We start from the raw sequence: 14,147 nt of genomic DNA on the forward strand, positions 1-14,147 counted from the left end.
GTTTGGTAACATCAGGACTGTGCCTTTTTGTCAACCTTGGGCCTGTCAGTCTCAGCAGCCAGTAGCTGTCTGAGTGAAGAAAAGCCTCTAGCTTCAGTGAGCTGGGAGCAGGAGCCAGACCTGAAGCCCAAGTTCAAGAGGCTTTCACCCAGCCCCTAGAGCCTGGCACTTTGAACTCAGACTTAAAGCCTCCAAACTATAAGAGAATAAACTCCTGTTTCTCCAAGCCATCCCATTTATAGTATATTCTGTTTGAGCAACACAGAGGTAACCAGAACACTGTTGATTCTTAATGTCACTGCAGAATTGAACACCTGAAGTTCATTAATCTTTGAAAAGGGCTAGATGGTTTGCTCTTTCTGCTGTGAATTCTCTGATGAGTAGCCTGTTATGGAGAGTAGCCAAATGATTTATGATACTTTTTACATTTGAAAGGGTTCCCTCCAGTATTTATTCTCTCATGCATCCAAAGGTGTGAACATTTGATAAGAAACAAAACTTCTGTAAAGTTTCTCTCCAGTATGAATTTTCTCTTGCTCCTCAAGGCTTGAGTTTTGTACAAAAGCAATGACACATATATTAGATTAACAGTGTCCATTTTCAGAAGTTTAGTGAAATTTGCAAAATGGGTCAAGGTTTGCAACATTCATTGCACTTGTTTCTCTCTCTCCAGTATGGTTTCTCTTATTACCACAAAGGCTTGCACGCATGGTAAAGCATTAGCCACACACTATATTTTGCAAGGTTTCTCTTTGCTATGAATTATCTGATGGTCCTCAGTGTTTCAGCTTTGGATGAAAGCACTGACAGATATAGCAGATTTACAGTATTTCTTCTCAGTGTGTATTTTCTGATGTCTAGTAAGGCTTGAAAGATGGCCAAAGGCTTTGGCACACTCATTACATTTGTAAGGCTTCTCTCCAGTATGGATTCTCTCATGACTCAAAAGATGTGAATGTGTGATAAAAGCCTTTCCGCATTCATTACATTTGTAAGGTTTTTCTCCGGTATGAATTCTTTGGTGAGTCTTGAGGTGGGAATTTCCAGTAAAGACCTTGCCGCACACATTACACGTATATGGTTTCTCTCCGGTATGCGTTCTCTTATGTTTAATCAAGTTTGAGACAGAACTAAAGTCTTTACCACATTCATTACATTTCTGAGAGTTCTTTTTACCATGTATTATCTGATGATACCCAATGTCTGAGCTTTGGGTAAAACCCTCGATAGATATATTAGATTTACAATCTGCCTTTTCAGTGTGTATTTTCTGATGTCTGGTAAGGTTTGAAAGATGGCCAAAGGCTTTGCCACACTCATTACATTTGTAAGGCTTCTCTCCAGTATGAATTCTCTCATGGCTCCAAAGGTGAGAACGTCGGATAAAAGCCTTGCCACACTCATTACATTTGTAAGGTTTTTCTCCAGTATGAATTCTTTGGTGAGTCCTGATTTCAGACAGACACCTAAAAGCCTTGCCACATACATTACATGTATATGGTTTCTTTCCAGTATGGATTCGCTCATGTTTAATGAAGTTTGAGAAGGAACTAAAGTCTTTGCCATACTCATTGCATGTGTGACTTTTCTCTTTGCTAAGAGTTATCTCATGACCCCCAAGGTTTGAGCTGTGGATAAAAGCACTGACAGATATACTAGCTTTACAATGCTCCTTTTCAGTAAATATTTTCTGATGTCTAGTAAGGTGCGAAAAATAGGTAAAAGCCTTGCCACACTCATTACATTTGTAAGGTTTCTCTCCAGTATGAATTCTTTGGTGAATCCTGAGGTCATACCGTTGCCTAAAGGCCTTGTTACATACAATACATTTGAATGGTTTCTCACCAGTATGAATTCTTTGGTGTATCCTGAGGTCATACTGTTGCCTAAAGGCCTTGCCACATTCAATGCATTTGTATGGTTTCTCACCGGTGTGAATTTTCTCATGATACCAAAGGTAGGAAAGAGAGACAAAAGCCCGACCACACTGTTTACATTTGTAAAGGCTCAATTCATTATGGAGTCTCTGATGCCGAGTGAGGGAATAATGCAGAGTAAAGGCCTTGCCACACTCATGACACTGGTAAGGTTTCTCACCAGTATGAATCCTCTCATGGCCCAGAAGTTGTGAACGTCTGATAAAAGCCTTATCACACTCGTTACATTTGTAAGGTTTTTCTCCAGTATGAATTCTTTGGTGAATCCTCAGGTCAGACCGGAGCCTGAAAGACTTGTCACAGACATTACATGTGTATGGTTTCTCACCAGTATGGATTTTCTTATGTTTAATTAAGTTTGAGAAGGAATTGAAGGCTTTGCCACACTCAGTACATTCATTGTGGGGCCTTGGCCCAGAATGAACTTTCTGACGCTTAGTGAGATTTGACCTGTGGTTGGAAGATTTCCCCTGTTCATGGCATTTGTAAAGTTTGTCTCTAATGTGTGTTTTCTGCTGTTGTGCAAGCAATGAGGGGTCCTTAAAAACCTCTCCACATTTATTACCAATGTTGAATTTGACACTAGGAGGAAGTCTTTGAACTGATGAAACTGAGCAACCACTGTCAACAAACTTCTCAACAGGAGTGCATCCATGAATTTTCTCTTCAGTTTGAAATCTCTGTGGTTCAATCAGATCTGACTGAAAGCTTAATCCAATCTTATTTTCAAAATACTTAAGATACTTGTTTTCTCCGTGGCCTATGGTATTTTTCAGTTTTAATAAATTCCTCATAAATGGAGTCTCATGTTTGTAATACTGGTATGTATTTTTTCTTACAGAAACATTCCGTTTTAGAGGAAAATTATTGCAGGATTTATGCTGTTGATCTTCTCTACCAATGACAGTGTTGTTATGGGATGTAGTCACTCCTTCATAATTTCTTTCTTTATATCCCCACTGGCTCTCCAACTCATGCACATAGTCTACGGCTTCTCCATAGTCAAAATCCTTGATGCCATGGTTTGCATGTTCTTCCAACATCACTGTTTGGAATAATTCTTCTTTAATAATGTTCACATTTGGTGATAATTCCTGGAGCATACAGCTAGAAGAGATATCTGAAAGACACAGAGAACCATACACTTTCTTTTAACTAGAATTGGAAGATGAATATTTTATATCGAAAAACATATTATACAAAAAATACAGATGGTCCCCAGTTAGGAATGTCTGCCTTACAGACAACTTGTACTTGCCTTTTAATGTTATGAAAATTTGTTCTTACTTTGAAATGAGTGAACCAACCTCTATTCATGTAACAAATTCTTCATCACAATTACCTTCACTTACTGCACAAGAAGCTTTTAAGTCACTAAAAAGACTCCAAGCCTTTTCTTGCCTTAAAGTAAGGCTAAATAAGAACCGTATGTATCTATTCTGACTTGCCTATAAATATGACTTAAAGATACACTTAGGAACAGATCTCATTTGTAACCTGGGGACTGCCTGTACTTATAATAGACAATTTTGAAACTTATCAGTCAAGGTGTTAAAAAGTGTTTAGGAATGAAAGGCCATCGGATCCCTTGATAAAGAAAGGATGATTACATGTAATTCAAATTATTGACAGGGGAAGTAGTTTTACACACTCTATGACCAAACCATTCCCGCTAAAAGAAGAGGTATTTTCTACTGCCACTCCAAAATACATGCTGATTAGCAGTAGACATATGGCTATCTCATATTTGAAGAGAAACTTACGAGTTTCTTTTGTCTCCAAGGACAGGATCTTAACTACTCTACACAATCATACTCCTGTAGATTTGGAGGCAACAACAAGCCTGCAGCTTTATGTATGCACCAGCTGGAGGATGTCATCAGCGTCACTGAACGACACACACAGAAACTGTGCAGGCGACGTGTGTTATGTGTGTTTTCACCAGTTTAAAAACCCCATCTATTCAACTGAATAATAATAAAAAAAAGCATTTTAATAGTAGGTACTAAGTTAGGTAAAACAGAAGTAAAAGGAATAACTTTTCACAAAAGTTTGGACATTCTATAGGTTTCGGGAGCTCTGGTGGCATAGTGCCTAAGGTATCTGACTGCCAACCAGAAGGCTAGTGGTTCACATCCCACCAGCCACTCCTCAGAAGACTGGGATATCTATTTCCATAGAGATACTGCCTCAGAAACCCAAGGAGGGGTCACTATGAGTTGGAAACAACTCGATGGCAGTGAGTTTGGTTTTTGGTACAGGTTTCAGGGAACCTCCTGCTAAGCCATGACACACAAACTCAAAAAGGAAATCTTTTAAAATATATGAAACAGTAGTCATCACTTGATGCTACAGTCCCACAGATTGTAGATATAAAACAAAAACACTATGAGTGTCTTCAAAAGTACATAAGTAACAATTAAATACAATGAACTGGGTAGAGATTAAAAAATGTAGGCATTGTTTGACTTTACAAGTGTCTGCAATACAATGCGTCAGAATGATACTGGCTGTGCTTGCTTCAGCAACACATACCCCAAACCACATTTGCTGAAGAGAGGGAACAATGGCACACATGTGGGATGAACAATGTGGCATGAAGAATAGTTTGGCCAACAGGCTCACAGGCACGAGGGTATAACATCAGACAATGTCTCCCTAAGACCAATTCCTCCTGCTCTGGTTTGCCGCCTCAAAGGGGAAGACTGAAGTTCAGATGCCACATTATGAAGCTGTTCATTTCTGAACTGACTTCAATCTCGGCTTTAAAAACAGAGATGTGATACAAGGAGCATGGGGTAATAAAGCAAGGCAGAGACCCCATCCCCAAAGGAAAATGCATATACCTGAGTAGATACCCGCTGATAGAGGGAAGTTGTGCTCACCGAGGCTGACCAGGTTCCTGTAGTTCTCCAACATCACGTCCTTGTACAGAGTCCTCTGAGCAGGGTTCAGACAGTCCCACTCCTCCTGAGAGAACTCTATGGCTACATCGCTGAATGTCAGCAGTCCCTGCAATGAAAGAGACATGAGTGGACACAGGAGAGCTGTTACTGCCACACAGAAGGGCAGAGGTATAAGGATCAATTTGACTGAGCATTTGGACAGTTCCACCTAAGAAAATTCTGAGCAAGTTATATGCCCTCATTTCGTTCTATTATATTTTTCCAATAAAGGATATGAAATCCATCAAATCACTGTGTATTTCATATTTTTGTGGGTACTAAAAAATATACAAATAAAAACATTCAACACCGTTATCCATATAGATGTGTCAGATGTATGTCCTACACAGCCAGTGACATTGAGTTTTTCAAATGAGTTAGAGCAGGAGTGGTGTCTTCAGGGATGACAAAGTCTACTGTGACTTTAAAGAAAGGTCAGAATCAAAAGACTGTGATGACTAAAATTTTTTGAACACATATTAAATCATGTAATGACATAGTAGCCCAATAGGGAAAGATCTGTTCCCAATTTACACAGGAGACAACTGTGTTACAGACACTGTAATACACTCAAACAGCTAGTTAATAAATGGCACAGCCAGGTGGTCAGGTTTTAGAATCAAACCAAAAAAGTCAAACACTTCAGTAAAAGATACAGCATGCAAAGTATGGTGCTATTTCCAAATTGACTAAACTTAAAACAGGTTCAAGGCCAACAATATCAAACTGGAAAAATATGCACACACATAATTTGCTATACTATTCTTCCTGCTACCAACTCACTGTGGTAGTATAGTGAAGACAAAAACCGTTACTGTTGGGAGGTGCCACTGAGTCATTTTCGACTCATACTGACCCCATGTGACAGCAGAACTGCCCCACAGGGTTTTCTCGGCTGCAGCGTTACATCAGCACGCACTAGGTCTCTGTTCCATGGAGCTGCTGGGTGCCTTTAAACCACCAACCTTTCAGTTAGCAACCGAGCACTTAACTATCTGTGCCAGGAGGGCTCCTTTAAATTATAAAACCAATTTATAAACAAGCATACATATACACAAAGCTGGTTTCTGGTACAGTGAAAATGTGTAAGTCACACTTAGTCTGCCATCACTATTCTGTATTAGGTTAGTAAAAAAAAAAAAAATAGCAAAAATGAAAAACAACAAAAACTTTCTCTACATTAAATATATAGGTATTCTTGGACGTAGGGGTTCTGTTCTGACAACTCCATCGTAAGCAGGCTCTGACATAAGCCAAATACCTCATTTTCAAAAAGTTTTTATTGTCTTTTATGAGCATTATCTTTATTAATGCAATCTTTGTTCACATGTAAACTTAGAAATATATTTTAGTACATATATAAACGTTGTTGCTGTTATGTGCCATCGAGTTGGAGCCAACTCATAGTGACTCCTTGGGTTTCCGAGGCAGTATCACTACGGAAGTAGATTGTCCAACCTTCCTTCCGATATAAACATTACTAAGGATAAAATGTACAAAAGATGAAAAAAACAGACAATTTAAGTGTGGGTCATAACTCAAATACGTCCTAAGTTGAAGTCTAAGTCAGAGACTACCTGTATGCAAAAGTACACCCACCTCTCACTTATCAACATGGTTAAGATCCAGAGATCAGGTCGTTATGTGAAAATTGGCCTTTTGTGAAAACAGAGGATAACTATCTTAGATCACAAAATGGAGGATAACCACATCGTTACATACTGCCAAAGTACTGCCACACCACTGAGAATCGGCCCAGCCAAGGTAACGCATAACCTTAACCATCACAGCCAGTAAGACTCGTCTTATACCTCAGCATTTGTTACCGCCATACGCACATTGCTAACGTAAAACAGTTAGATTTCATACTATTGTTAAATGCAGATGTTGGATAATGAGACAGTAGGTAAGTGAGGAGAAAACTCACTGCCATCAAGTCAAATCCGACTCACAGCAACCCCTTCTTGGGTTTCCGAGGTGGTATCACTATGGAAGTAGATTGCTCAATCTGCCTTCCGAGGAGTGGCTGGTGGGTTTGAAACGGCAGCCTTCTGGTTAGCAGTCAAGTGCCTTAGGTATTATGCCACCAGGGGACTAAGGGTATGAATACAACTGTATCCATTTTTGGAAAAAGAAACAAAACAGAGGTTATGATGCAGTGAATTACTTAGATGGTCCTTTTTGCCAGTCTTTGTAACTCCCACCAAATGACTGGGTGGGAGTCATGAGGTGCTTGAGGCCCACAAAAGGAACTGGACATCTTGCTAATAATGCAAATAAGGTTCACAGCACCCTTGTGGGAATGGGACCGTGCAAATAAGGTATGAGGAATCCTACTGAGGGGATTATGTTCTGTATAGTCTTGCGAACCCACTAGGCTTAAAATGAGCCACTGGAGAGGTGGATGGAGGAACTCAGTACCACCAGGGAGAAGAGACAGCTGCGGAGCACGTCCTTTGGAGCAGGGGTCCCTGCACTGGGAACCTCTAATCCAGGAGAAAGAGAGAGGGCCGGTGCAGGGAAGACTGTGAGGGACAACAGTGAGAAGCAGGGACAGAAACGATGACAAGAGAAGCAGCAGAACCAGGGGCTGGCAGGAGACGGCACAGTGGGCTTCCCGGCCCACGGGGTGAGAAAGCTCAGCACTGTTAGGCAGGAGACTTGCCTGGGAGTGGGGCACCTCTGGGCACCTGGAGGGGCTGATGGCCCATGGAGCTAAGACTTGGAATCCTTGCCCGAGAGAGCCCTGCTGCAGAAGGCAAAAGCAGCTGTCCTAATTCACAACTGTATCCAGAGTTGCAACTGTTACTTCTGAGTTGATAACCGATCCTGAGGTGTATCCTGTTACTTCCCTATAAACCCTGTAATCATGGGTATGGTTTGTGAGTTCTATGTGGCCACTGCACAAATAATTGTTGTTGTTATGTGCCACTGAGTTGGACCCGACTTGTAGCGACCCCTCCTTGGGTTTCCGAGGCAGTATCACTATGGAAGTAGATTGCCCCATCTTACTTCCAAGGAGTGGCTGGTGGGTTTGAACTGCCAGTCTTCTGGTTAGCAGTCAAGTGCCTTAGCCACTATGCTACCAGAGCTCCCATGCGACTCCATATGAAGTTTGGCAAGGACCTCTATAAAAATGGCATGGTGGCCAAGGTGTCTGACTCCTCTGACTTCACGAGGGGGATGGAGAATCACTGCCTCTCAAACCTTTGTACCAATTCTGACACCAGCTGTTACGCCCACAGCACTCTCTGCTGGGTCTAATGATTTAAAGCAGGAAAGCGGGTGATAATGCAGAAGCAGAAGCTGCGGGTTCAAGGTCTTAGAGCACGTGCTTTGGCACAGGCTCTCATCGGGGGAGAGGGGCGCTGGTTTGATAACCACCTTAGAGTACGTGCTCTAGCACAGGTGTCCATCGAGGGGTTATGGGAGTTAGTTCTGATAATTACCCCAAAGTACATATTCTAGCACAGGTGTTCATTGAAGGGTGATTTAGCTGCTTTATGTGTCTAGGAGGGAAGAGAAAAAAAAAGACAAAAGGGGCCCTCCCTATCTCACTGGGAGTGGGGGCAGGATGAGATGGTTACTTCAGCCACAGAAAATGGAGTTTCTGCAAGACATTGCCAGTCATAGCTGGACATTACAAAAATAGAGTTACAAAATGGAGTCACTTACTTCACAACCACACGAGATCAAAAGGGCAGCATTTTCCCAGGGAGAAGGCAGGAAGGGATGGGAAAGAAAGATGAAGAGAAACAGGAAACACGGAGGAAGTGGAAAGAGTGCTGTTACATTGTGGGGACTGTAATCAACGTGTATGAACTGTCAAATGAAAAATGAACTTACTCTGTAAACTACCACTGAAATCACAAAAGAACAAAAGCAAATCTCTACGGGGAGGCGGGGGAGAGACCTTCACTGACTGATGACACGTAGCTGACACCAGTGGTTGTGGATGGAAGCCGGTGAGTGACGGTGGATGACATGACACGGATGAGTGCTTGACTTCCTAGCCCCTACTGCGTGGACTTTCGCGATAAAACAAGCATGTCTATCATGTGACACTTAAAATAAAATACTTAAAGACAGTGTAAGCAGAGTGTGGCTCTGCCTGTTCTGATGACAAAGCAAATTATGTTCCTAGGTCTCCCTGAATTACAAACATTTTTAGCAGAAACATCCCGGTGCAAACATCAGAGTCTCTGTGGGGCAGACAAGCTCTCCGTGGTGTAAAGAAGCGCCTTCTTTTGGACACTGGTTGCTGTTCTCATGTGCTGCTGAGTAGGTTCCGACTCACGGTGACCCTGTGCACAATGAACAAAGTGCTGCCCGGCCCTGCGCCAGCCCCACGATGCTTGCTGCGCTTGGGCCCATCATTGCAGCCACTGTGTCAGTCCATCTCATTGAGGGCCTTCCCCTTGTTCTCTGACCCTCCACTTTACCATGCATGACATCCTTCTCCAGGGAATGGTCCCTTCTGACAACATGACCAAAGTGTAAGAAATGGAGTCTGGCCATTCTCACTTCTAAGGCGCTATACTTCTTCCATGACAGATTTGTTTATTCTTCTGGCAGACCATGGTATATTCAATATTCTTCACCAATACCGTAAGTCAAAGGCATTAATTCTTCGGTCTTCCTTGTTCATTGTCCAGTTTTCATGTATATATGAGGCAACTGAAAACAGTGTGGCTTGGGTCAGGCGCACCTCAGTCCTCAAAGTGACATCTTTGCTCTTGAACGCTTCAGATCGCAGATTTGCCCAGTGCAATACATGGTTTGATTTCCTGACTGCTGCTTCTATGGGTGTTGAGTGTGGACCCAAATAAAGTGAAATCCTTGACAACTTCAACCTTTTCTCTATTAGGTTCACTCAATATTTTTAAAACCAATTATGAATTAAATACCCTCTTTTATTGAAGTCTGTTTCCAAACTTCCTGATTCCCAATCATTAATAATTTGCAGCCAGAAACACAGTGATTCCTGCGTTTAATTTCGAATGCATTACTCAATCCGGCAGAGCAGGTTTCCCTTTGCCTTCTTTTCTAGAATTGTCACCTGATCCCACAGATTAACATGGCAGTTAAATGTGTGGTTTCATTAACACTGGTCCAGAGAGCTGACAGAGCATCCAGACGCAGCCCCTAAACCCTCCCTCCCGCCCACCTCCACTGCCCCCACGGGGCCCATTCCCTGTCTCCCACCCAGCCTCTTCACAGGTCCCATGTCCCTGGGTGATGGAGAAGTGGACTCTGCGTGGAGGGGACAGAGCATGAGGGGAGGCCTGGGTGAGTCCAAGTGACCGTGTCAGGCAGGACCCGTCAAAGTCGGAGGAGACGAGCACACTCTCAGGACAGCATTTCAGGGAGGAGGGGACAGACCACCAACCGAGAATGTGACAGTTACCTGGGACAGAGCCATCCTAGACGCCTCTTTCCTTCTTCCTCCTCCTGGGTTCCTTCTCAGGCCAGATCAGTCTCAAGAAGTTGATCCTGAGTGTGGACAATGTGCTGTTAAAGGCTTAGAATGAACACAACCTCGTCCCATGTCACAGCCCCACACACAGGGAGGCCCTCACCATGGGGAAAGACAGTCCTCGCTGCCCACTGCCCCAGGAGGGCCTCGGGGAGAATCACCTCCCACATGGAGACCCACAGGTGAGTTTACACCCTCTCTTCCTGGGGAAGCCCACCCTTGGCTGCAGCAGGGGGACTTGGGCTGGCCTGAGCTGCCCTTCAGGTCTCAGATCAGCCTGACTCCATATCCCACACAGAGCACGGCTCCCTCAGCACATTTTTATTGTGTTATTTCTGTTACAGCAGCAGTAGGAAACTAAGACCATCCTCCTAGAGGCCTCCCAGGGCTCCCCTCCACTTTCCCCACCCCTCCCTGATGCATGTGTGGGAAGACTGGGCTCAGGCTCTGCAGCCAGAATGGACAAAATGGGTAACACTAGGCCTTCAGTATGAAAAACGAGGAGGCAGCTTGGCAGGGAAGCAGGCAACTGAGGTGTCGAGAAGGCCAGTTTTAAAGCCAGCTGAGGGGGTTGGATGGGCAGACTTCAGCGAGCACGTCACTAAGAAAGAGGCCCAGGACCATGTCGGGGAGCCCACCGTTATTCCCTCCTCCCACTCACACAGCAATGGCAAGACTCCTTAGTTTCGGACACTAGGCTTCTCTTTTTTAAAAAAATTTTTCCAGTGTTCCCTCCACTCCCCTCCCACACCTGGTAACCAACAAAGAAAGTTTTCTTCCATATATAAACCTTTCCTTGACTTTTTACAATAATGAACTAATACAATATTTGTCCATCTGTGATTGACTTATTTCACTCAGCATAGTGTCCTCCAAGTTCATCCACATTATGCAGTGTTTTGCAGATTCTACATTATTCTTTAGGGTTGCATAGCATCCCATTGTGTTACGTACCATAGTTTGCGTATCCACTCTTCCATTGATGAGGACTATTCTGGCCAGGCCCAGCCAGGTTGACAACAACCTTGACTACCACAGGCACCTAGATTGTTTCCATCTTTTTGCTATTGTAAACAGACACTAAGCTTCTCTTACAAAAATAAAAAACAAAAAACCACCCCAGGGCAGCACTTGCACAGGGAGCTCAGGGGTCAGGACTGCACAGGACAGAAGGACCCTGGGGAAAGGGAACCACAGGGAGCAACCAAGAAGAGAGCTGTTACACTGCAGGCACCGTGACCAACGTCACGAAACACGATGTGTATGATGTGCTAAATGGGAAACGAATTTGCTCTGTCAACTTTCACCCAAATCACAATTTTTAAAAAAAGTTTTAAAAAAACCACTCCAATCTGTTGCCACCAAGTCCATTTCAACTCATGGTGACCCCATGTGTTACACAGTAGAAGTGAACTCCACAAATTCTTGTCTGTCGTTTTTATGGGAGGAGCCCTGGTGGCACATTGGTTAAAGTGCTAGGCTGCTAAATGAAAGGTCAAAGTTCAAACCCACTGGCTGCTCCAAAGGACAAAGATAAGACAGTCTGCTTCTGTGAAGATTGACAGCCTTGGAGACCCTGTGGTGCAGTTCCACTCTGTCCTCTAGGGGCGCTGTGGGTCGGAATGGACTCCATGGCAGTGGGTGTGGTTTGGGCTTTGCTTCTGTGAAGATTGACAGCCTTGGAAACCCTATGGAGCAGTTCTGCTCTGTCCTCTAGGGGCACTGTGAATTAGAATAGACTTATGGTTGTTGTTGTTATGTGCCGTGGAGTTGGACCCGACTCATAGCGACCCCTCCCCTTGGGTTTCCGAGGCAGTATCACTATGGAAGTAGATTGCCCCATCTTCCTTCGAAGAGTGGCTGGTGGGTTTGAACTGCCAGCCTTCTGGTTAGCAGTCAAGTGCCTTAGGCACTGCACCACCAGAGACTCACGGTAGTGGGTTTGGTTTGGGTTTGCTTCTATAAAGACTTACAGCCTTGGACACCCTGTGGCGCAGTTCTACTAAAGTAGAACATCTACTAAGTAGAACCAGGTTAACAGCATAAATCAAAACAAAAACAAAAACCCAATGATATTGAGTTGATTCTGACTCACAGCAACCCTACAGGACAGAGCAGAACTGCCCCATAGAGTTTCCACGGCTGTAAATCCTTATGGAAGAAGAGTGCCTCATCTTTTTCCTACAGAGTGGCTGCTGGGTTTGAACTGCTAACCTTTCAGTTAGGAGCCGAATGCTTTAGCCACTGTGCCACCAGAGCTCCTCAGTTTGACAGTGGTGGGTTTTAACCTTTTATGAAAGATTGCCAGGCCTTTCTCCTGTGGAATTGAACTGTCAACCTTTAGATTAGTGTCAGGTGCAAAAGTTGGTGCCACCCAGGGGTCAGGCTCTTGTTAACTGTGCTGGACAAATTCAGCACCAGTTGTGGTGACAGGTAAAAACTATGAGCATGATCATTGGTACTGAACAGGACACGTGAGACTTGCAATGGGAAACGTTTTGTTACGTATACATTTACTGAAACAAAAACAGAACCCCAAGCGTCTTATCAAGTGCTTCCTTCTGTGCCTTTGGGCTCCTGACCTTCTCTGGTCCCTTCCTGAAGGGAAACCATGATTCCTGCTTCTATGCAGGTAACCTGGTGGAAGGAGAAGCCCCTGTCACACATGACAGTGGGTGTGCGATATGCAGAAACTGGGATACCTGGGAGCTGAGGGAGGGAAGTGACACAGCTGGCAGAACACGTGCCACCTCCACACAATGGGCCGGTCCCAGGTCTGCAGGGCTTTGTGGGCTGCATGGCAGCCTTTCAATTTTATTTGGAGTCATATAAACCACCCCAGGAAATTGAAAGCAATAAGAGTTAACATGTCCAGTTTATGGGTCCTGTCTTAATCACCTGTCCCAGCCTCTTGGTCTTCCATGAGGATGACTTAGCTCATGCCACCATAACCTACATGTTTAAACATAGCCCTCAAAGGTGCCACGGCCATGCTGTGAACAAGGAGACGGAGAACAACATGGAGACAGAGAACAAGGTGGAGATAGAGAATGAGGTGGAGATGGACAAGGTGGAGAGAGACACCAATGTGGAGAGGAGAACAGGTGGAGACTGGAAACAAGGTGGAGATGGACAACAAGGTGGAGATGGAGAACAAGGTGGAGACTGAGAACAAGCTGGAGAGCAGAATGAGGCAGAGACTGAGAATGAGATGGAGATGGAGAACGAGGTGGAGAGGAGAACAAGGTGGAGACGGAGAAGGCGGAGATGGAGAAGAAGGTGGAGAAGAAGGCGGAGACGGAGAAGAAGGTGGAGACTGAGCCATGTACCCAATATTCCCCATAATTTCAGGAATCAATGTTGCTTAGCTTCAGAATTCCTGGAGTAACCCATACTACCATGTTGTAGTTAGGCACATGGAGGTCTGGGTGTGTGCATGTGTGTGATTTTACCAAGTTATCCTTGGAAGGTATGAGTAAGCAGAGATGGGTGTCCCTGAATTTTGAAATGGTGGCCTGGATGGAACAGTGGCCAAATTGGTCCTTATCCCACTTCTCCCTTAAACTATCAGGACCTTGCTGGGTTGGCATGTGTTTTGTTATATATATTTTCACTATATTGAAAAAAATATTCCAGAGCCATTTTTCATATGCCTTTGAGAGCAATTTTCCCAATGTGGTTTTAATTACATCATTCCTAGGCAATTAATTCCTCATTACCAGAAAATCACAATAAAATGTAAAAAAAAAAAATACACACTCACACACAACTACAAACACAATTATTAGT

At 43.8% G+C, this 14,147-nt stretch overlaps 1 protein-coding gene across 1 annotated transcript; it reads right to left on the reverse strand.

Annotated features, from left to right (window-relative positions):
- Window positions 1–784: 784 nt before the first annotated feature.
- Window positions 785–6,714, reverse strand: LOC103211056 (zinc finger protein 415-like). Its single transcript, XM_042783128.1, has 5 exons — window positions 6,709–6,714; window positions 4,833–4,949; window positions 1,887–2,026; window positions 1,307–1,550; window positions 785–1,054 (listed from the first exon to the last, which is right to left on the reverse strand). The coding sequence occupies exons 1-5, from the start codon at window positions 6,712–6,714 to the stop codon at window positions 785–787; spliced, it is 777 nt and encodes a 258-aa protein (XP_042639062.1).
- Between the last annotated feature and the right edge of the window lie 7,433 nt (window positions 6,715–14,147).

This window comes from Orycteropus afer, unplaced genomic scaffold (genome assembly GCF_000298275.1).
Source record: "Orycteropus afer afer isolate SDZICR_OR568_19922 unplaced genomic scaffold, OryAfe1.0 scaffold00689, whole genome shotgun sequence".
In the NCBI taxonomy this organism is placed as follows: Eukaryota; Metazoa; Chordata; class Mammalia; order Tubulidentata; family Orycteropodidae; genus Orycteropus; species Orycteropus afer.